At 44.0% G+C, this 21,775-nt stretch overlaps 1 protein-coding gene across 6 annotated transcripts in view; it reads right to left on the bottom strand.

Moving 5' to 3' along the window:
* Nucleotides 1-21,775, bottom strand: part of TBC1D1 (TBC1 domain family member 1) — a 110,221-nt gene that overhangs the window by 29,051 nt on the left and 59,395 nt on the right. For 2 of the 6 annotated variants that reach the window (XM_009896555.2, XM_054164122.1), the window contains exons 7-13: nt 20,121-20,231; nt 16,558-16,686; nt 15,526-15,612; nt 12,729-13,018; nt 10,693-10,821; nt 8,228-8,347; nt 6,957-7,093 (exon numbers count right to left, since the gene is read on the bottom strand). In XM_009896555.2, the coding sequence (XP_009894857.1) occupies nt 6,957-7,093; nt 8,228-8,347; nt 10,693-10,821; nt 12,729-13,018; nt 15,526-15,612; nt 16,558-16,686; nt 20,121-20,231 (1,003 nt within the window). The remainder of the gene's footprint in view (nt 1-6,956; nt 7,094-8,227; nt 8,348-10,692; nt 10,822-12,728; nt 13,019-15,525; nt 15,613-16,557; nt 16,687-20,120; nt 20,232-21,775) is intronic. The other 4 variants (XM_054164090.1, XM_054164098.1, XM_054164117.1 and 1 more) reach the window with 4 other exon arrangements.

Below are 21,775 nucleotides of genomic sequence, written 5' to 3' on the forward strand. Positions count from 1 at the left end.
GTATAGGAAGCTAATAGGGAGGAGGCTCAAGTACACATCACTCTCATCCTCTCTATCAAGCTTTTGCTATGTGGCTCTCCCTGCAGTGCTAACCAGTCACATCTGCTCTCCAGGGTTAAGACATCAGGCAGGACATGGAGAGAACATGGAGGGAGGAATTCCATGAAGCATTTCATTTTCTGCATTACACAGTTTTTCTTTGTTACATTTTCAACATTACAGAACTCAGCTTAGCAAACAAACCAGAATCTTCACGGTCATGTAAGATTAAACTGCCCAGAGGAAAGGACTTGTACAACATCCTTAGTTCTCTTCAGATCTTCCACCGAGGTAAAGTAACACACAGAATCATTTGGGTTGGAAAAGACCTTCAAGCTCATCAAGTCCAACCATTCTAACCAATTCTGGTGCTAAACTATGACCCTCAGCACCATGTGTCTGTAGCTTTTAAATACCTCCAGAGATGGGGGTTCAGCCACCTCCTGTGGGAGCCTGTTCCAGTGTTTGACAATCCCTTCAGTCAAGAAGGTTCTTCTAATGTTTCTTCTAAGATCCAACCCAAACCTCCCCTGGTGCAACTTGAGCCATTTCCTCTTGTCCCAAACACCACCTTTCATACACGATACAAAATCAGAGCATTAGCAAACTCCTATAACCATAGTTACCTACAGCATTTGACTTCATAACTGAATGTGCTTACATAACCAAGAGCCTTCTGCTACAGAAAGCTTCAGATAGGGCATCGCAAGAAGCAGGAATTTATTCTAGTCTGACATAAAACTTAAAGCAAGGGCTAAATGAGGAATTTTTTAAATACTGTGTGTTCCAATACAGTTAAAACAGCTGAGAGATGCTTTAGAGCTCGATTTTTCTTTTAAAGTCAAGAGCTTTTTAAAAAGTAATCAGTACATCCAAGAACAACCCGTTTAGCAATGAGAAACACATGCCCTGACACTTCAATGGGCACGGAAGCCATCATAGCTTGTGTGTGGTACTTACTGCTTACAACCAAGCTCCTGTGCTGCAAATCAAGATTATGAGCATCTATTCACTCTGAGAGGGACAGAGCTGAGTCAATTCTAAACAAGAGGCTTTCCTACAGCACTTAAAAAATTAGTCATTACTTAATTAATAATTAACTAGGATGAGTTAATAGGACAAGAGGAAATGTCCTCTAGTTGTACTATGGGAGGTTTAGGTTGGGTATTAGAAGGAACTGCTGCTGAGTACCCATCCTTTAGGTGTTTAAAGGAGGCAGAGATGTGGTGCTGAGGGACACAGTTTAGCATCAGAGTAGAGTCAGATAATGGTTGGATTCAAAATCTTAAAGGGTCTTTTCCAACCAAAATGATTCTATAATAATAATTCTGTTGCTAAAAAAGAATCATTATATGGCCTTAAATGACACCTTCCAAATAATTTACCCCACATAAATGCCCATTTACTTCACAAAACTACTCATACCCACATGACTCTGCTGGGAGTGTCTGACTATCTGCACAACACCTCTCCCACTTTGGCCAGTTACAAACAGCCAGTATGTGAAAATGGGAGTGGAAATAATAATAATAATAATAATAAACCAGGTTGGAAGAGAACTTCAAGATCATTGCATCCAACCCCTCAACCAATCCAACCCACCTAAACAACTAACCCATGGCACCAACCACCCCATCAAGTCTCCTCCTGAACACCTCCAATGATGGTGACTCTACCACCTCCCCAGGCATCCCATTCCAATGGGCAATCACTCTCTCTGTGCAGAACTTCTTCCTAACATCCAACCTAAACCTCCCCTGGCGCAGCCTGAGACTGTGTCCTCTCGTTCTGGTACTGGCTGCCTGGAAGAAGAGACCAACATCCGTCTGTCTACAACTTCCCTTCAGGTAGTTGTAGAGAGCAATAAGGTCACCCCTGAGTCTCCTCTTCTCCAGGCTAAGCAACCCCAGCTCCCTCAGTCTCTCCTCATAGGGCTTGTGCTCCAAGCCCCTCACCAACTTTGTTGCCCTTCTCTGGACTCGTTCCAGCAAGTCAACCTCCTTCCTAAACTGAGGGGCCCAGAACTGGACACAGTACTCAAGGTGTGGCCTAACCAGTGCAGTGTACAGGGGCAGAATGACCTCCCTGCTCCTGCTGGCCACACTGTTCCTGATGCAGGTCAGGATGCCATTGGCCCTCTTGGCTGCCTGGGCACACTGCAGGCTCATGTTCAGCCTACCATCTACCAGTACCCCCAGGTCCCTCTCCACCTGGCTGCTCTCCAGCCACTCTGACCCCAGCCTGTAGCTCTGCATGGGGTTGTTGTGGCCAATGTGCAGAACCCGGCACTTGGATGTGTTAAATCTCATGCTGTTGGACTCTGCCCATCTGCCCAGCCTGTCGAGGTCCCTCTGCAGAGCCTCTCTACCCTCCAGCAGATCAACTCCTGCCCCCAGCTTGGTGTCATCTGCAAATTTACTGATGACTGACTCAATGCCCTCATCCAGATCATCGATAAAGATGTTAAAGAGCATGGGGCCCAGCACTGATCCCTGGGGCACACCACTAGTGACTGGCTGCCAGCTGGATGTGGCACCATTCACCACCACTCTCTGGGCTTGGCCCTCCAGCCAGTTCCTAACCCATCGCAGTGTGCTCCCATCCAAGCCATGGGCTGACAGCTTGGCCAGGAGTTTGCTGTGGGGGATGGTGTCAAAGGCCTTGCTGAGGTCCAGGTAGACTACAACCACAGGCCTCCCCACATCCACCAGGCAGTCACCTGATCATAGAACGAGATCAGGTTGGTCAGGCAGGACCTGCCCTTCCTGAATCCATGCTGGCTGGGCCTGATCCCATCCTGTAAGTGCTGTGTGATTGCACTCAAAAGACCTGTTCCATAATCTTGCCTGGCACTGAGGTCAGGCTGACAGGGCTATAATTCCCTGCCTCATCCAACCGTTCCTTCTTGCGGATGGGTACCACGTTGGCCAGCTTCCAGTCACCTGGGACCTCTCCAGTGAGCCAGGACTGATGAAAAATGATGGAGAGTAGCTTAGCCAGCTCATCTGCCAGCTCCCTCAGCACCCTAGGATGGATCCCATCCGGTCCCATGGACTTGTGGGGATCCCAGCAGCTGAGAGCTCCAATAGTCCACCGCAGTGCAGTGTAGATGCTAGATGAAAGTATGCAAATTTCCCACTGCTCTGCAGTGCAAGGTGAAGTTTCATGATCACTCTGTACTGTATGCACAAGGGCAATGAAGTTGATGAAGGGACTGGAAAACAGGTCCTGCGATGAGCAGCAAAGGAATTGGGGTTGACTTAGTCTGGAGAAAAGGAGGCTGAGGGGAGACCTTCTCACTCCCTAAAAGTCCCTGAAAGGAGGTCGTAGCCAGATGGGTGTTAGTCTCTTCTCCTTAGTAACCAGTGACAGGACAAGAAGAAATGGCCTCAAGTCACACTAGAGGAGATTTAGGTTAGATCTGAAAAGAAAATTCTTGATTGAAAGGGCTCTCAAACACTGGAACAAGCTCCTCAGAGAGATGAATTCCCATCCCTGGAGGCATTTAAAAGACACAGAGATGTGATACTGGGGATATGGTTTAGCACCAGACCTGGCAGAGCTAGGTAATGGTTGGACTTGATGATCTTAAAGGTCTTTTCTAACCAAAGTGATTCTGTGATTCTCTGATTTTAAGTGTGTCCTGCTCCTCAGCAGGGTGAGATCACCCACCCTCAGCTTCCACACACGTGTCCCTGGCTCTAGTGCTTGTGTAATACTGAGTGGCACCAGAAAGCTGATTCAGTTGAAAACTTATCACTTTTTTTTTTGATAACTGGTTTAAAATTACTACCAGGTTGTCCCCTTCACCTTTTTACCATTGAAGACAGAGAACTAGGAAGTTCTAAACCATCTGCATAGCAACATTATCTGCTTAGAGAAGCTCCACAGAAGATTGAAAATCACTAAGCAGGGTGGGTAGGGTGTAAAGAAACTTACTTCAAATGTTTAAGACAGTGAGAGATCTAGAGTAAATTTTGTATACCTACAGAATCATAGAATTGTTTCAGCTGGAAGAGACCTTTAAGACCATAGAATCATAGAATGTTTTGGGTTGGAAAGGACCTTAAAGATCATCTAGTTCCAATCCTCTGCCATGGGCAGGGACACCTTCCAACAGACCAGGCTACTCAAGGCCACATCCATGATTATCAAGGCAAATTATTATCTAACTCTACCAAGTCTGGTGCTAAACCATGTCCCTCAGCACCACATCTAGGTGTCTTTAACCACTTCCAGGGAAGGAGACATGTAGAAAACAGACCCAAAAAAAGAGATTAATGGAAACCTTCTTTCAAAAGCAATATAGTATTGTAACAGCCCAAATTGTGATCCCTTTTGTAAGTGACCTGTGCTCCTCTTATTCTATCTCTCCTCTCCTTACAGGACACAACACTCACTCCACCCCTACAAACGAATAATGAGCAAGCTTTCAGAGGAAGAGACACTTGAGTCAGTCTCAGGGTGGTGGTGAGAGAAATGCTGCCCCCCAGTGCTCCACACTACCTGCAGCAGCAGAACTATTCCATCAACAGAAGAGGAGGCTGGACATTTCAACTGCAGCTTGCTACAACAGAACTAGCATAATTCAACCATCTATATCTCCAGCCACCAGCTGAAAAGCAATAAAAATCTCTAGAGATCACTTTGTCTATGCAGGAAAGCCTTTCTAGATCTCCAAACTGGTGATCAGCCTCATCTTCAGGCTTACCAGAGACCACCCGGCTGTCTTGCAAAGCAGCAAACTGCATAATGCCTTACTGGAAAGTTATGTATAGAAGCAGAGGAAAACAGTGGGGAAAAGGGTAAGTGGAAGCACCCACAAGTGCTGCTTCTCCTTGACAGAATATGAAAGAAAGAGGGATGAGATGATGAATGACATTTACTTTGGAACTACAGAGGGTACTGAGTGAACTGCAGAGGTGAGTCCAATATTAGATCATCTGTACAGTGGCTCTCTCAAAGGCTACAGAGATTCATAGATTCATAGAATGGTTTGGACTGGAAGGGACCTCCAAGATCACCTAGTTCCAACCCCACTGCCATTGGCAGGGGCACCATCCACTAGACCAGGCTGGTCAAGGCCTCATCCAACTTGTACTTTAACACCTCCAGGGACAGGGCATCCCCAGTCTCCCTGGGCAACCTATTCCCATGTCTCACCACCCTCACTCTTTGTAATCTCCAGTCTAAATCTGCCCTCTTTTAGCTTCAATCCATTCCTCCTTGTCCTATCACTACAAGCACTTGTAAAAATTCCCTTCCTGGCTTTCTTGTAGCCCCTGTCAGGTACTGGGAGGCTGCTATAAGGTCTCCCTGGAGCCTTTTCTTCTCCAGGCTGAACAGCCTCAACTCTTGTATCATTTACTGCCAAAAATGTTCAAGGAGATGCATGCAAATCCAAAGGGAAAAACTTAATACTTGCTATAAATAGGGAAAAAAACCTACCTAATTCTTTGAGTTTTCTCCCTCTGTTCCCAAATTGACTATGTACCTTGGAACAACACCAGAAAATGAAAACAGGAGTGTAGGAAAAGGCCAGATACTTCAAATTGCTCCTCCTATTAATAGCACTTCCTGTTTTCCATGTTGGCCACCCTTGTTTCTCCAACTGTTCTGCTTACCCAGCTGCAGGTTGTTAAGATTGTATCTTGCAGCTATTATGTCTCAGAGGAAATGCTTGGATAGGCAATTTAGGGTTTTTTTCCTATTTAACGTGGGAAGGTTTTCAGGCTTTCAAAAACAATCCAGTCCTAAAAAGATGCTCCAAGCCTGCAAAAACAGTAAACTTACAGAGAGCTCCTTCATATGACTTGAAGTACAGGAGAGCATTTTACATGTCCGGCACGCACCAACCCCATGAATGGTCCAGGCTTGGGGCAGAGTGGCTGGAAACTGCCCAGCAGAGGAAGACTTGGGGGTGTTGATCAAGAGCTGGCTGAACATGAGCCAGTGTGTGCCCAGGTGGCCAAGAAGGCCAACAGCATCCTGGCCTGGATTAGCAATAGTGTGGCCAGCAGGACCAGGGAAGTCATAGTCCTCCTGACAGGGCACTGTGGAGGCCACACCTTGAGTCCTGGGACATGGTTTAGTGATGACCTTTCACTACCAGGTCAAAGGTTGGACTGGATGGTCTTAGAGGTCTCTTCCAACCAGACACATTCCATGATTCTGTGTGATTTTGTGAGCAAAAAGTAGGTGTGAAACTGCTAAGACCATAAAAACAGAGCACTGGGCAAAGTATGTCTACCTGGTAGACAAAGAATAGCTTCAGTTGGAAAATACCTCCAAGATTCACAGATTCATAGTTGGATTGGAAGGGACCATAAAGATTATTTACTTCCAGCCCTTCTGTCATTGACAAGGATGCCCTCCACCAGGCCAGGTTGCTCAAAGCCTCATTCAACCTGGACTTGAAAATGTCTAGAGAAGGGGCATCCACAGCCTCCCTGGACAACCTGTTTCAGTGTCTCACCACCCTCACTGTAAAGAATTTCTTCCCAATCTGCAGTCTAAATCTCCCCTCTTCCGTCTTCAATCCATTCCCTCTCATGCGATCACTACCAGCCCTTGTAAAAAGTCCCTTCCTGTCTTTCTTGTAGCCTCACTCAGGTAGTGGAAGGTCTCCCCAGAGCTTCATCTTCTCCATGTTGAACAGCCCCAACTCTCACAGCCTGTCCCCAACCTTCTGATTACCTTCACAGCCCTCCTCTGGACCTGCTCCAACAGCAATTTGATGTCCTTTGCATGCTGGGGGCCCCAGAACTGGAGGCAGTACTCGCGATCATTGAGTCCAACTTAACACCACCATGGCTGTGAAACTATGTCCTGAAGTGCCATGTCTACAAAGTGATCTGCACTTGACAAGACTATATCCCCCAGCACTGTTCATGGGAGGCAATAAGCACAGACTTTACCATCATATCTGCTGGGAGAGTCACAGGCTTTCTGTGGGGTTGCCACTCGCAGGAATATCTGCTGCCTCCACGAGTGCCGTCGAGTCCTGACAGGGCTTTCCCCACCGACCTGCTGGCTGTGCTTGGACTCGTAGTCACTAAAATGGTGGGACAAAGAGTGGTTTGTGAGTAAGTTACCTGAATCTGCTTGTGACAGTGACACAGTCTTCAGTGAATATCATAACATGAGCCAAGGAGTGCAGTGTGCTGTGCACATGCTGAGCCAAGCTCTCAGTGGTAGGTAGGTGAAGCTTGCTTTGTGGCATCAGGCTTAAATAAGAGTGCAAACACCACTTAGGTTCCCCAAAAGGGGCTGGAGCAGCTCTGTGCAATTTACTTTCTCCAGTTTTAATTAATTTTCATCTCTCTCTGCAGCAGTGAATGAAACATAATGCATTAAGGACATAACTTATCTTTACCATCCACAAAATCTAGTAATTCATAGGAGAGACAAAAAATTGCTGATGCCTTTTAACAGAACACATCAGGAAGCTTTATCAACACCAAGTAAACTTCCAACCTTCTGTGAACTGGGTAGATAATATATCCCTTCACAGCAAGAAATGGAGCAAAACTTTTAACCTTTGTGTTCTTAAATCACCATCTGAAATAAGCAACAAAATTGGTACCAGTGTCCAGGAAGCTTGGATGATACTCCTTTGGTGTAATCCACAAAGTACATTCAGAGGTTTTTATTCAGAGTATGAAATGAAACAGTCAACAGCAATGCGCTTTCCTATTAAAAAAATCCCACTAGAACTTTTACCCATTACATCTTTCAACTTCTAATACCTTTAATTCCTGCTATTAGCTAAAGAGGTAAATTAACTCAGCTCTGGACAAACAGCTCTGGCAGCAGCTAGGAGGAACATTTCACAGGTCATCCTCTCCTTCCAATTTGAAGACACTACCAGTGCTTAGCTTAGGATGAACCATGAATAGTCTCGTAACTGAAAACTGCCAATATAGTCCTTTGGCAGGAATAACCACAAAAGTACACAGATGGAAGTTGCAATACCATTACAACATCAAAATGGCTAAGTTCTGCAGCCTTAATGGGAGAGGAGTCTGGGATAGCTGCATCCTTTGGACAGCAATCACATGCAGAACACATGCAAGTGAATTGTTGCACAAATCAGAACTTGCAAGTGCAAGAAGCATTTGAAATCATTCAGACAAGGAAACCTTTGAAAACACAGTTTTACCTCCAAGTCTTTAGGAGAGAACCCTACCTTGTTGTGTTCCTAAAGTCAGAGGTGTTATTTTCATCTACAGGAGCCAGAAATTTTAAGAAATTTGGCACAGAGGAGGAAGAATGAAGCTTTTTCCTTAAGGCAGTACGGTAGGACATGCTGAGAGTGCAGTTGGGAAAAGTAAAGTTTAGAACAAAGAAGCATAAACTCACAGAATAAAAATAATACACACTGATACATTTCAAACAACAACAAAAAAGGCAGCTACATCCTAAAGGCCTTAATAGCAAGGAAACCAAAGTCAAAGCTGAAACTGCTAACAAAGTGCTACTTTGAAACGCATATTTGTTTGGGCAAACTAAAATATCCCACTATAAATAAACGGACTTCCAGTAAAGCAGTTATTCTTTGCTATATCCCAAGATTCTCTGTAACTGTTTCAAGTAAATTCCTTTAATAAGAACTGATGCCAGCTTTACCGCTGTACATTTATTGAAGTGTCAGTTTCAATGACTCAGGTTGGAGGAAAAGGTTAGGAAAAGCTGACACTGATAATCATTATGCTGCTAAGTGCAAAAGAAGACTTTGGCAAATCTCATTTTGTAAAGCATTAACAGGGTTTTACTCAGACAGGAGTGGAACTCTGAGGTTAAAAGCTGCACCTTCTGACTGGTCATTTAGGATTGTGGCTCTACTTATGCAACAGAGAGGAGCACTGATCAAATTTCATCAGTCTTTTGGCCAACATAGTCCTGATCTTTCTTTTCAAATAAAAAGCTCTCAGCATACTAAGAATAAGGTTATGAGAAGGAAAAGGGAACAACTCCAATAGCAAAGTTTCTGCATGGAATGAAAACCATCCTTGGTTGAAGATACTCAGAAGAGTACACAAAAACACAAGAATAGGACAGTTTACTGCTGAAAAAACTAAGTATTAGAAAGAACTACTTTTGGTAAACCATAATGATCTATTTGGAGGGCATAAAGCATGATCTCCTGAAGGTGTGATTGAGATGGGGCATACACTGGGATAATCACCAGTATGAAGTAAAGCTGTTCTTCAGTAGCTGGGACCGAGCACAAAGCCTGGTGTACCCTGCCAGCAGGTTTCACTTACAATCATGTTGTAAATCCATCACAGTTACACAGGAATGTCACTTACAGATCACAACCAACTTGGGCAGTTTTACTTTACTGATTTGAACTCATTAACCCATCTGATAGCCCTATCAGTTCCTGTTTTCAGTCTTTGTTGCTCAGAGTTCCAACATGGTATAGCCTCAAATGACAGGGAAAGAGAAGGCACAGGTGCTGCTGAACATGCAGAATCATTACCAAATCTACTTTGGAGAGTTTAACCTTCAAGATCCAATTAAATCTTATCACAATGAAAAGAGCACAATGCAGACTCACATTTCCCTCCCTGAGCTATACTATACTTCTGAGGTGAAGCCAAATTGAGAGATGCTAGCTAGTACTCAGCAAACACAGCTGAAGGAACTTGTGCACCAAGGTTTTCAGATGAGTAGTTTCTCAGGATCCAAGGAATCAGCACCTTGGGGAGAGAGGAAATCTTCACCCAGAACAAAACCGAAGAGCAACAAATACAAATTGCTTGCCAATGAATGGCCAGTGACTGCTGACAGTGCTCCCAAGGGCATTTGGTCTCATCAGCCTTTTGAGCCAGAATAAACACTTTCAGCTTAAAGGGTCAAGAATGGGTTTCACAGTTAAGACTTTTTGGGAGCTGCTCAGGTTCTCAGGGAAAATAATGGGTTAACATCCTTTTCTCAATGGCCTCTACACAGATTTTTGTTCTGAGAAAGGAAGCACAGAAAAATATAATTTGATATTGTTCAAAGTGAGACAAATGTATGACCTGACAGGCTGGGGGTTTGGGTTTGTTCTCTTGGTTTTGAGGAGTGGGAGGTGGTTGGTTGATTGGTTTATTTTACTGGGTTATGAGGTTTGGGGGTTTTTTTGGTGTTGTTTTTTTTGGTTTTTTTGTTTGGGTTTTTTTGTATCAGTTCTCCATTTCTTGCTATTTCTTGTCCCATTCAGTTACCTTCCTCAATTTGCCTTTAATGCCAGGCACAAAGGAATATTGACATGATCCTGTGTTACTATGAAGAAAGCAGAACAGAACTGAATGATCAGGAGGGGTAGAGTGAGCTGGATCACAAGCTCTTGGTAACACATCCCCTACTCAACTTAAGCAGTGCTGCTGTCTGATGCATAATGAGAAGCTACTTTGGAGCAATTTGCTCTGAAAAAAAGTAATGTGTCCATGTGTCTGAAGGAATTTAACTTATTAAACCAAAAAAATATTATGACAGTAGCAGCTCTACCTTCAGTAACTGAGCAGTTGACGAGTTTCCTCTCCCATAAAAATCTACCACTTCTGCTCTACATTAAATTGTTTTAATTACTTACACTACAGAGATTCACGTTCGTGACACAGTAAAACAAACTTTACCCCAAACTACATACAGGTGCTAGCTCACCTCTTTTGTGCAAAATGCCCACTTGGTTCTCCACTTGAATTATGCCTTAGGTATTTAAAGAAGTTGGGTGAAGAGGCCGAGGGGTTAAGACGAGCTAGAGTAGGAGAACGTGCAAGTTGACCAGAGGAACTTTTAGATTCGCCGACAGATGCGTTCGAACCGCACAGCAGGATTCCAGCCCGAGCCACGGAGTGGAGGTAGCACAAAGGACACAGCACAGGAGGAGAGGAAAGGAGGGGGAGGAAAAGACAAAAAACAAAAAAAAAGTGAAATCCCTTCTCTAATCTTTGGAAGGGACCTGGCAGATACAAATAAGCCATTTCCTGTTACATGAATACAGTAACAGGCTGAACAAATTAAATTGATCTGCAACATCCCCGGTACACACTTTGAGGCTTCAGCAAGGCATTTTCAGTGCATGACTGAATTTAAACTCCCCCAAACCTCCCCCTTTCTTTTCCTTTGTATGCGCTTTCCCTTGGTCTCTAAGATAAAGTCAGGCATATGATCAAGAGTTCTAATGGATGAGAAGTGAAATGCTACAGGAAGAACTGAATTTATTTAACCTTTGGAAACAATTTCTGCCTTGAGGTAAAACTGTTCAAAAACACTCATGTCATGTACAAGACTTGTTAAAAGTCTGTCATTGTGGTGGTTTTGGAGAACTTGAAGTATACATCTAAGTTTTCCATTTCTCCTGGTTCTGCTCATTTGCTATGGAAGGGAAGCAACAGGGATTTCATTTTGGTTTGAGCTATCATCATAGAATCACAGTATGCTTTGGGTTGGAAGGGACCTTAAAGATCATCTACTTCCTAACCCCCTGCCATGGGCAAGGGCACCTCCTACTAGACCAGGCTGCTAAAGGCCTCATCCAGCCTGGCCTTGAACACCTCCAGGGAGGGAGCAGGCACCCTCAAGTCATACTAAAAATGACATGACCAAACCCTAATAGAAATAACCAAGGAAATAAAAAATATACTTAATCTCTAGTGGAATTCCTGTCACAAGGTAAGAGCTGACTGAACAAGCAGCCACATGCATCAGGTTATCTCATGAAGGTAACAGACCAACAACACAAGTCCTAAATGGCACTAAAAAAATAATAATCTAGTGGTTTAGACCTTTAAGATCATTGAGTCCAATCATTATCTAACTCTGCAGGTTAAAAAAGTGTTCAGAGAAGGAACAAAATGGCAACCTGGGTTATGTTTCCTTTCAAATACTATCACTCTTTCCTTTTCACTGTCATCACCTATTTCAGGTATTTTGATTTACTGCCCTGCCTCCTGCAGAGAAAAATCAGCTGGAACACACAAAGATTTCCTCCTCTCTGATTTGTGTAAATGAGCAGTTTTGGAAGCAAAAGAGAAGCCTACAGACAGAAATGTTTCCACAATAATTAGAAAAAGGCAGGCAGAGGGAGGGAAGAAAACTGCCAGGAAGTTAAGTAGAGAGTTTAGAGATGTAGAGGTAGGTTTTTGAAAGAGGACAGCTTGAAGATTATAAGCCTGAAGGCAAGTAGCAGATGGGTTTTGTGAGTAAAATCTACACAGGCTCATTGAAAAACAAGACAAAAAGAAGCCTCACCTCTCTCAATAACGATAAACTGCCTACCTGTCCATTTTGTGTGTTATTTTAAAGTCACATATGAGTTAATCAATTAGCCAGGTTTTCAGCACCACAAATGCTGCTGGATTTTTCTCTATAAACAGACAAGAAGAAGTAGCAACACCAATGAAAAAGAATGAATATTCATTGCCAAAAAAAAAAAAAGATAATTGAAACCCTTTGAAGCAATCCTATGATGTGCTTACATTTGGTTGTGTGACACATATTGTGAAACTGCAGGTCTCATGTTTTCTCTCCTCTGTAGATCACATAGGGTTAAAAGTGGTTTTAAACAGAATATCAATGAGTGACACGCTGCTGCAATATATTTCTTATCCATTAAGAGGACATACCTGGTATGCAATTGTCATCCCCAAATATGCCCTCAACAAATGAAATCATAGCCTGCTTTCAGTAAGTCTTACTTTCTTTTGTGAGGAGTCTCTGTGCTCACTGAGTGATACCTCATTAGTTTCCTCTGGGGAACAGAAGGAGATGTTTCAACAGGTACCAGAGGCTCCTGGCTTTCTGTTGGCAGATGACTCAGTGTGTTGGCTCGCCTCCGAAAGCTTTGCTGAGGGACCGTGACAGACTGCTCAAGAGGAGAATCATCTGCGTTGTTGGAAAGATCACCCACTGACCCACTGCTCTTGACAGAGCTTTCTGCAGGGAGTGCAGGAAGTCTGTCTTTCTCCTTTTCACACTCTGGTGGATCCTAGAAGTGAAAAAAATAAGGTTATCAATCCCTGGGTTTAGAACTGATCTCTGAGGTTGCAGTCCCATGTTGTTATTCACATCCCACAGAAACCTGCTTCAAACTGGCGCAAAGAAAAAGTTCAAACCAGCTCAAAGAAAGGATCTCTTATGTTTTATGACTTTATTATCAATCATTTAGGTCAACAAACCACAGAGAAAAAGTGATTTTGAGAATAATTGCACTTTAGAATATACATGAACACAAATAGGGTCAGAACAGATGACTTGGGTTTGGGTGACTGTGACAGCAATAAAAAGGGTGGCATAGATCTACTAGACAGAGTCCAACAGAGAGCTATGAGAATGATTAAGGGACTGGAACATCTTTCCTATGAGAGAAGGCTGAGAGGGGATCTGATCAATGTCTGTAAATATCTGAGGGGTGAGTGTTGAGGTGAATGCGATGATCTCTTTTTGGTGATGCCCAGTGACAGGTCAAAGAACAATGGGTACAATCTAGAACTCAAGAGGTTCCACCTCAGCATGAGGAGAAACTTCTTTATGGAGAGGGTGATGGAGCACTGGACCAGACTGCCCAGAGAGGTTGTGGAGTCTCCATGTCTGGAGATTTTCAAAACCTACCTGGATGCCTTTCTGTGTGGCTCGTCCTAAGTGATCCTGCTTTGGAGAGGAGTTAGACTCAGTGATCTCTAGAGGTCCCTTCTAACCCCTAACATTCTATGACTTCAGAGTGCTGTACATTTGGCATGCCCTCTAACAATAAATTATTCCTCTTCTGTAGATGAAGGTTTGCACAGAGGACTTCAATCCCATGACTAGATGCCTGTTTCAGTGCAAAACCATGTGCTCGACTTCATTCCCACGTTTCCTGCAGAGTCAGCCGCTCTCCAGAAACATCAGCAGAAAGAGCAGACTCTTGATAACCTCAAGTCAGGAGTCAGTAGGTGACTAGGCACTAGAGCAGAATCAATAGCTGCATCAACTGTGCCAAGTGCTGGGCTGCCTCCAGGGAAGAAGACTGGCTGCTTCTGTGATCTTTGTTTACATTGTTTTACTCAGACTAAAAGCTTTCTAACTGCACAAAGGGGGGAAATGACTCTGCTTCTTGTTTTACATTTCTTATGAATGTCATCCTACATTCATGGTATGGACTTACCGGCTGGAATCAAGCAGGGTAGGTCAGCAGCCGGGTAATTCATAGAATCATAAAATGGTTTGGTGTGGAAGGGATCTTCATGATCATCTAGTTCACACTCCCTTGCTATGGGAACGGACATCTCCTACTAGACCAGCTTGCTCAATGCCTCATCCAACCTGGCTTTGAACACCTGCAGGTTCAGAGGCTCCAAAACTTCTCTGGGCAACCTGTTCCAGTATCTCACCACCCTCATGAGGAAGAATTTCTCCCTAATGTCTCATCTAACTCTAACCTCTTCGAGCTTGAAGCCATTACCCTTCATCTTATTACTGCACTGGTTTCGCTGCACCTGCATCTTTTGTTGCAAGATTCAGATGTCACATAACAGTTTATGTGACAGACTCCCATGATAAGATGCATACATAAAACATGTATTTATTTATTTATTAACAGTACAAGGCATTTCTGATTTAAATGCAGACCACATTGCACTGCTCTTTCTTATAGCAGAATGGAAGACCTGAAAATTCAGCATGAACGAACTGAAAGCTGGAAGAGGGCAGATTTAGACTGGAGATTAGGAAGACATTCTTTACAGTGAGGGTGGAGAGACACTGGAACAGGATGCCCAGGGAGGTTGTGGATGGTCCCTCTCAGGAGGTGTTCAAGGCCAAGTTGGTTGAGCAACCTGGTCTGGTAGAAGGTGAGGTGTCTCTGCCAATGCCAGGGGAGCTGGAACTAGATGATCTTCAAGGTCCCTTCCAACTCAAACCATTCTATGAATCTATGAAGTTGAAACTTCTGGATAACAGAAACACAGACTTACCATAAGTCCCATCTTGTCAAAAGGGATGGAAATCACCAGTGAAACCCTACAGAGAGCAGGATCTTGCATATGATCACTGTGTTGCCATGTAACTGCTACTTCTTAGCCTGACTGTTCCCTGAGTAAACTAGGAAATTACTTTGTTCAAGTGACTTACACTTCTTCCTATGGAGATCAAGGTCACTTCTAAATCTTGTGTGCCATTTTGGGCTGCAGTAAGAGGTCAGACCCATGGGGATAAACAGACAGGACAAGACACCCAACAAAGGTTTCCATTCCATAAACATCATATTCAGTACAAAGCTGAGGGATCACTAGGGTTAAGTTCCCTTCTTCAATAGTCAGTATCCAAGGAGGACTCACAATCAGTCGCAGTCACAATCAGTCACCTTGTCAAACCCCACAAAATAACCGAAACAAAATGCAAGATGTTGGAACAGAAGATGAGCAGTTGGTGACCACGTTTCACACTTGACTATTTGTCTCAGGGAAGATTATCTGAAGTCTCTAAATATAAACATTCACCCTAGCCCTCACTTACTTTACTCATCCTGCTTAAAGTGCTGGACACGGTGTTGTCCAAATCTCCAGGTGCAGAACTGTCCAGTGGACCTCTGGCTTTACTGCCCTGCAGAGATAAAGCATACAAACAGTTAAGGTTATGATACGTGGGGCACACCAAAAAGATTTGTACAGCACAATCAAAATCCGTAATTTTCACAGACAGCATCAAATCAAATTTCCTGAAATGCCTAAGAATTGCCTTTGCCTCTGTGAGAAAGGAGAGGCTTCATTCAGGACATTGTAAAGGATCCTGTGGGATTAAGGAATTCTCATGGGCTTTTCATGATACGGACTCTTCTCTCAAGTAACCACCAGTAGGACAAGAGGTCTCAAGCTGCACCAGGGGAGGTTTGGATTGCATAATAGGGAAAATGCCTTCACTGAAAGAGTGGTCAGGCATTGAAACAGGCTTCTCAGGTAGGTGGTGGAATCACCATCCCCGGAGGTGCTCAAACAATGTGCAGATATGGCATTTGGGGACATGGTTTAGTGGACACGGTGGTCCTGGGTTGATAGATGGACCCGATGGTCTTAGAGGTCTTTCTTTTTCTTTACATCTTCAAAAAATCTCCATCATTTGGATGTTCAGCTGCACCTATTTGAGGGTAGCAGAACACTGGTACAAGCTGCCCAGAGAAGCTGTGGAGTCTCCAGTTCTGAAGGCATTCAAAACCCACCTGCCCTAGGTGATTCTGCTTCGGCACGGGGGTTGGACTGGATGAACTCTGGAGGTCCCTTCCAACCCCTACCATTCTCTGAGTCTGTGGAATGTCTATGTACTCTATTTCCCACTTAGAAACAAGTTCACACCTTCCAGGCCTTGGCATTCTCTCTACCAAAGCCTTGCTTTTGCCATCTTCCAACATGAACGCACAAATACTTATGTCACTGTTGTCCTTAATAATCACTTGGCTATGACCTGGCAGGAGAACAAATATGACTTTTCTATCATTCACATAAAGCAAGCAATGAAATTCTGTTCAGAAGCAATAAAGATGAAGATACTCACACGGGATAAAATGCTTTCAAAGGATTCTGTCAGAGACCTTTTTGCTTTGTTCTTTAACATATCTAATCTGAACCTCGGAGCGCTGCTGGGCACCTCATTTACAGCATTCTCAGCAGGGGCCTGTGAAGCCTGCAAGTTTCAAAACAGAAATGTGAAATACTCAGAGGCATGCAGCAGAACCTCAGTGAACAGTCTGAAGACTTCTGCAATCTGAGTCAATACTCCCTCCCGGCACCCTTGGCTTTTCATGCCTTTTTCTCCACTGACACTTACAGCGAAGCTTAATAAACAATACTAACACAAGCCCAGCAAATCTCCTGAAGGAAATGTGCTGAGGGCAGTAGTCTGCTTCAGAAGAATTGCCACTTTGGCAGGAAATTGAGGCTGTGTTGACAAAATTTCTTTAGTGACAAAGTACAAGTGTATGAATTCCAAATGTTTACATGTAAGAGATTACAGATTTCTGAGGGATTTACTTTTCTTCAGCCAAGAAATTAATTGAAATTGGTGAAGCTCATAGCAAGTAGAAACTCTGAAGTGTCTCCATCATATTAGGAGATGAGATATTATGATAGGAAGAGAGGAAGTGGTCTCAAGCTGTGCCATGGGAGGCTTAGGTTGGAAATTAGAAGAAATTTCTGCCCAGGGAGGTGGCTGAATCCCCACCCCTGTAAGTGTTTAAAAGCCACAGAGATGTGGTGCTGAGGGACATAGTTTAGCCCTAGCCTTGGTAGAGTTAGATACTGGCTGGACTGGATAGTCTTACACGTCTTTTCCAACCACAATGATTCTATTAAAAATGGGGCTTTCTAAGGGCTAAGAAAGTATGTAACAATCAAACTCTTCTCTGTATTTCACCAGTAGAAACACTTCCACTTTAAAGCTAAGTCTGTTGAGAGTTTTGCTTCAGAATCAAATCTTTTGGTCCATTCTCACTGCTTGTGAAGGCTAGCGTAGCACATACGGAAATATCACCAACTCAATCTAACACCTGCAGCAGAGAACAGTTTGCAGTGCTACTTTTGGGGGTTCATCCTGAGGCCGCCAGGCACCAGCTCTCTACCTGGCCCTAATTTTAGAAATCTGAATGTCTGATCTATATATAGTACATGGGCAGCTGAACAGCACATCACCACCATCACCAAACTCCTGTCTAGACATAATTTAAAAGCTTCCTATTTTCAGTTTAGCTGGAGAGGCACTTTTTAAAAAGGTGTGCAGTGACAGGTCAAGGGGAAATGGCTTCAAACTGGAAGCAGCTCAATTGAGATGAGACACGAGGAGGAAATTCTTCCCCATGAGGATGGTGAGGCACTGAAACTGGTTGCCCAGAGGCTCCAAGCCTGGAGTGTTGAAAGCCAGGTTGGATGGGGCCTTGAGCAAGATGAGTAGTAGGAGGTGTACATGCCTATGGCAGGGGTTTGGAACTACATCTGGAAGGTCCCTCCCAACTCAAACCATTCTATGATTCAGTATGATAAAGTTAAAGACTTCCATATTTTCCTTTTAACTTCACTCATCACATCCTGAAAAGGCAAACCAGATGCAACCTGCTGCCATGTTCTTATGAAAAGACACTTATCTGAAGGTTATTTTTGTTCAGTAAGATACATATACTACTACCATACTTATTTTTTTCTCTTTTGCCTTAAAAATTAAAGAAAACAAGTGATGAAATCATGAAAGTGAATACTTATGTAGAAAAGAAGAGAACAGGGACATCAGGATGTCATGGGTTAATGATTGCTGAGACTAGTAACACTGCCAGAGTACATGTTCAAAGGTATCTGCTCTTACACAGCTCTGGAGATAAATTGTCAGAGTAAATACAAAAAGTAACGCTAAGACAAATGATGGGTTGGGGGCAAGTTAACTGTGTTCTTAGAGCACTAGCATCTTAGCATGTGTGAGATTAAGCAACTTTAGGTCCAGCAATTGAGCAAACAGACTGCAAGAGGCCTTAGTAATTTTCAAATCACACTGAAGACACATTAAGGTCTTCTCTGGCTTCAGGTATCCCTATTTCCAAGCCATCAGGACTGACAACTATTTCAGCATCAGCTGGCATTAGACCACATAAGAATACTTCAGGTATGATGAAACATTTCAGGCAATGCTTCTTCCTCTCATACCATAACTACATTGTTTTTGCTTCTTAGAAACATCTATGGTGAGATGCTCAACACCAGAGATCAGAGAAGGAAATACCCAAATTTTTCTTCCTGCTTTCTAAGGGTGATCAATAATCAGCCAGTCAGGCATAAAATGAGAAGATATTAACAAAGTGAATTAATAGTAAGTGAAGACTCAGGCTGAAGGAGTTGGGTTGTTCAGCCTGGAGAAGAGAAGGTTCCAGGGAGACCTTAAAGAAGTCTTTCAGTACCTGAAGGGGGCTATAGGAGAGCTGGGGAGGGACTTTTTAAAAGGGTTTGTAGTGACAGGATGATGGGCAATGACTTTAAGCTGGAAGAGGGCAGACTGGGTATTAGGAAGGCATTTTTGCAATACATGCAGTGAGACACTGGAACAGGTTGCTCAGGGAGGTTGTGGATGCCCCATTCCTGGATGTGTTTAAGGCCAGGCCTTGAGCAGCTTATTCTAGCTGTCTAGAAGGTATCCCTACCCATGGTAAGGGGGTTGGAACCAGCTGATCTTTAATGTCTCTTCCAGCCAAAACCATTCTATGACTTGCTGCTATTTCCCTAATTTCTTCAGGGGCCTAATTACTCTCCATATTTCCATTTGCTGGTTTGTATCATAAATGGCCAAGAGAAGTCAGCACAGTGGAATTAACAGCCAGCAGTGGTGGGACAGCCAAGATTCTTAAAAGGGTCAAATAAATGGTACTGAAAGTTTCCAGAGAATAGGTGCAGATCCTCTTTCAAACAGAGGCCTACTTGAGGGGTCTCAAGTTAGTTAGTCACAAACCAAGGCACCTGAAGTCATTAATCCCCTTTGCAGAATCTTAATTGTGCTGTGTTAATAACCAGTTAATCAGCACTGAAAACCTGATACAGAGTGAGAGGTAGCTCAGCTCCTTGGAAATGGATGCCAGTCTCTGCTGCTGTTTCTGCAGCAAACCTCCTCTGCTACTCCTCCTCAAGGCCACTTCAGAGGGTGGTTTGCATACAAGAAATAACTTCCAGCTCTTGAGTAAATGCAATAGTCTCCATCATGGATCAGATCTAATGTGTTGGACAGAGAGAGGGAGGACAAATGTACATAGATGGGCTGAGAGCAATTACAAATTCATTATATATTCTCTCACAGACACTGAATTTTCATTGCACTATGAGAAACAACCAAATTAGTAGTCTACCTTGTTTGCATCTCTGTCTCCTAGGCGTGAAATCAAGACTATACTGGGTATCTCAAAACCTAAAGTATGCCTGATTTGGTACATGAAACAGCCTAGGAATCATACACAAACCCAGTGCTCAGCACTGCCTACAGCTAGAAGTTCCAAAATACCTGTAACAAAAATTTGCCTTTAGAGAGATATAAAAATGGAAAACTATTTCCTGGCTCCTCCTTACACAACCTAAAAAGAAATGATCACTTACCTGTTTTCCTTCTCCAACATGCACATGGTCCTTCTGCTTTTCTTCATACATGTTTCTCAAAACAGACATAACCAACTCATTCTCTTTTTGATCATTTCTTGGTCTTAATTTCTGTAATTGAAAACATTACAAGCACAATAATTATACATCTGTATAACAGCAAATATTTACTCGTTTCATTTAGTCACTGTCAGCATCTCCTTAAACCTCGACTTGGTTGATGCTACTACTCCAGTCCACCAGAGGACAGCAGTGTTCTGGGCACAGCAGCAACACAGCCAAGAAACACCTGACCTCACTACACACATGACAGCATAGACATAAGAAGATAAAAGGTTAACTGTCGAGGTATCAAATTGCCAAACACACACACCAAAAAAAACCCCACAAACAAAACCCAAAAAAAGACTTTAAAATATATTTCTGCCGCTTTGGTTTTGAAGTAAGGAAAACCAAAAGACCATAGCTCAGAGTTTGTAGCACATAGAATAGAATACATAGAATAAACCAGGTTGGAAGAGACCTTCAAGATCATCGCGTCCAACCCATCAACCAATCCAACTCCACCCAAGCAACTAACCCACAGCACCAAGTACCCCGTCAAGTCTTCTCCTAAAAACCTCCAGTGATGGTGACTCCACCACCTCCCCAGGCAGCCCATTCCAATGTGCAATCACTCTTTCTGTATAGAACTTTTTTCTAACATCCAGCCTGTATCTCCCCTGGCGCAGCCTGAGACTGTGTCCTCTTGTTCTGGTACTGCTTGCCTGGGAGAAGAGACCAACATCCGTCTGTCTACAACCTCCCTTCAGGTAGTTGTAGAGAGTAATAAGGTCACCCCTCAGTCTCCTCTTCTCCAGGCTAAGCAACCCCAGCTCCCTCAGCCTCTCCTCATAGGGCTTATGTTCCAAACCCCTCACCAACTTTGTTGCTCTTCTCTGGACTCGTTCCAGCAAGTCAACATCCTTCCTAAACTGAGGGGCCCAGAACTGGACACAGTACTCGAGGTGCGGCCTAACCAGTGCAGTGTACAGGGGCAGAATGACCTCCCTGCTCCTGCTGGCCACACTGTTCCTGATGCAGGCCAGGATGCCATTGGCCCTCTTAGCTGCCTGGGCACACTGCAGGCTCATGTTCAGTCTACCGTCGACCAGCACCCCCAGGTCCCTCTCAGCCTGACTGCTCTCCAGCCACTCTGACCCCAGCCTGTAGCTCTGCATGGGGTTGCTGTGGCCAATGTGCAGAACCCGGCACTTGGACGTGTTAAATCTCATGCCGTTGGACTCTGCCCATCTGCCCAGCCTGTCGAGGTCCCTCTGCAGAGCCTCTCTACCCTCCAGCAGATCAACTCCTGCGCCCAGCTTGGTGTCGTCAGCAAATTTACTGATGATGGACTCGATGCCCTCGTCCAGATCATCAATAAAGATGTTAAAGAGCAAGGGGCCCAGTACTGATCCCTGGGGCACACCACTGGTGACTGGCTGCCAGCTGGATGTGGCACCATTCACTACCACTCTCTGGGCTCGGCCCTCCAGCCAGTTCCTAACCCATCGCAGTGTGCTCCCATCCAAGCCATGGGCTGACAGCTTGGCCAGGAGTTTGCTATGGGGAACGGTGTCAAAGGCCTTGCTGAGGTCCAGGTAGACTACATCCAC

The sequence above is a fragment of the Dryobates pubescens genome, chromosome 1, assembly GCF_014839835.1.
Source record: "Dryobates pubescens isolate bDryPub1 chromosome 1, bDryPub1.pri, whole genome shotgun sequence".
Taxonomy (NCBI): Eukaryota; Metazoa; Chordata; class Aves; order Piciformes; family Picidae; genus Dryobates; species Dryobates pubescens.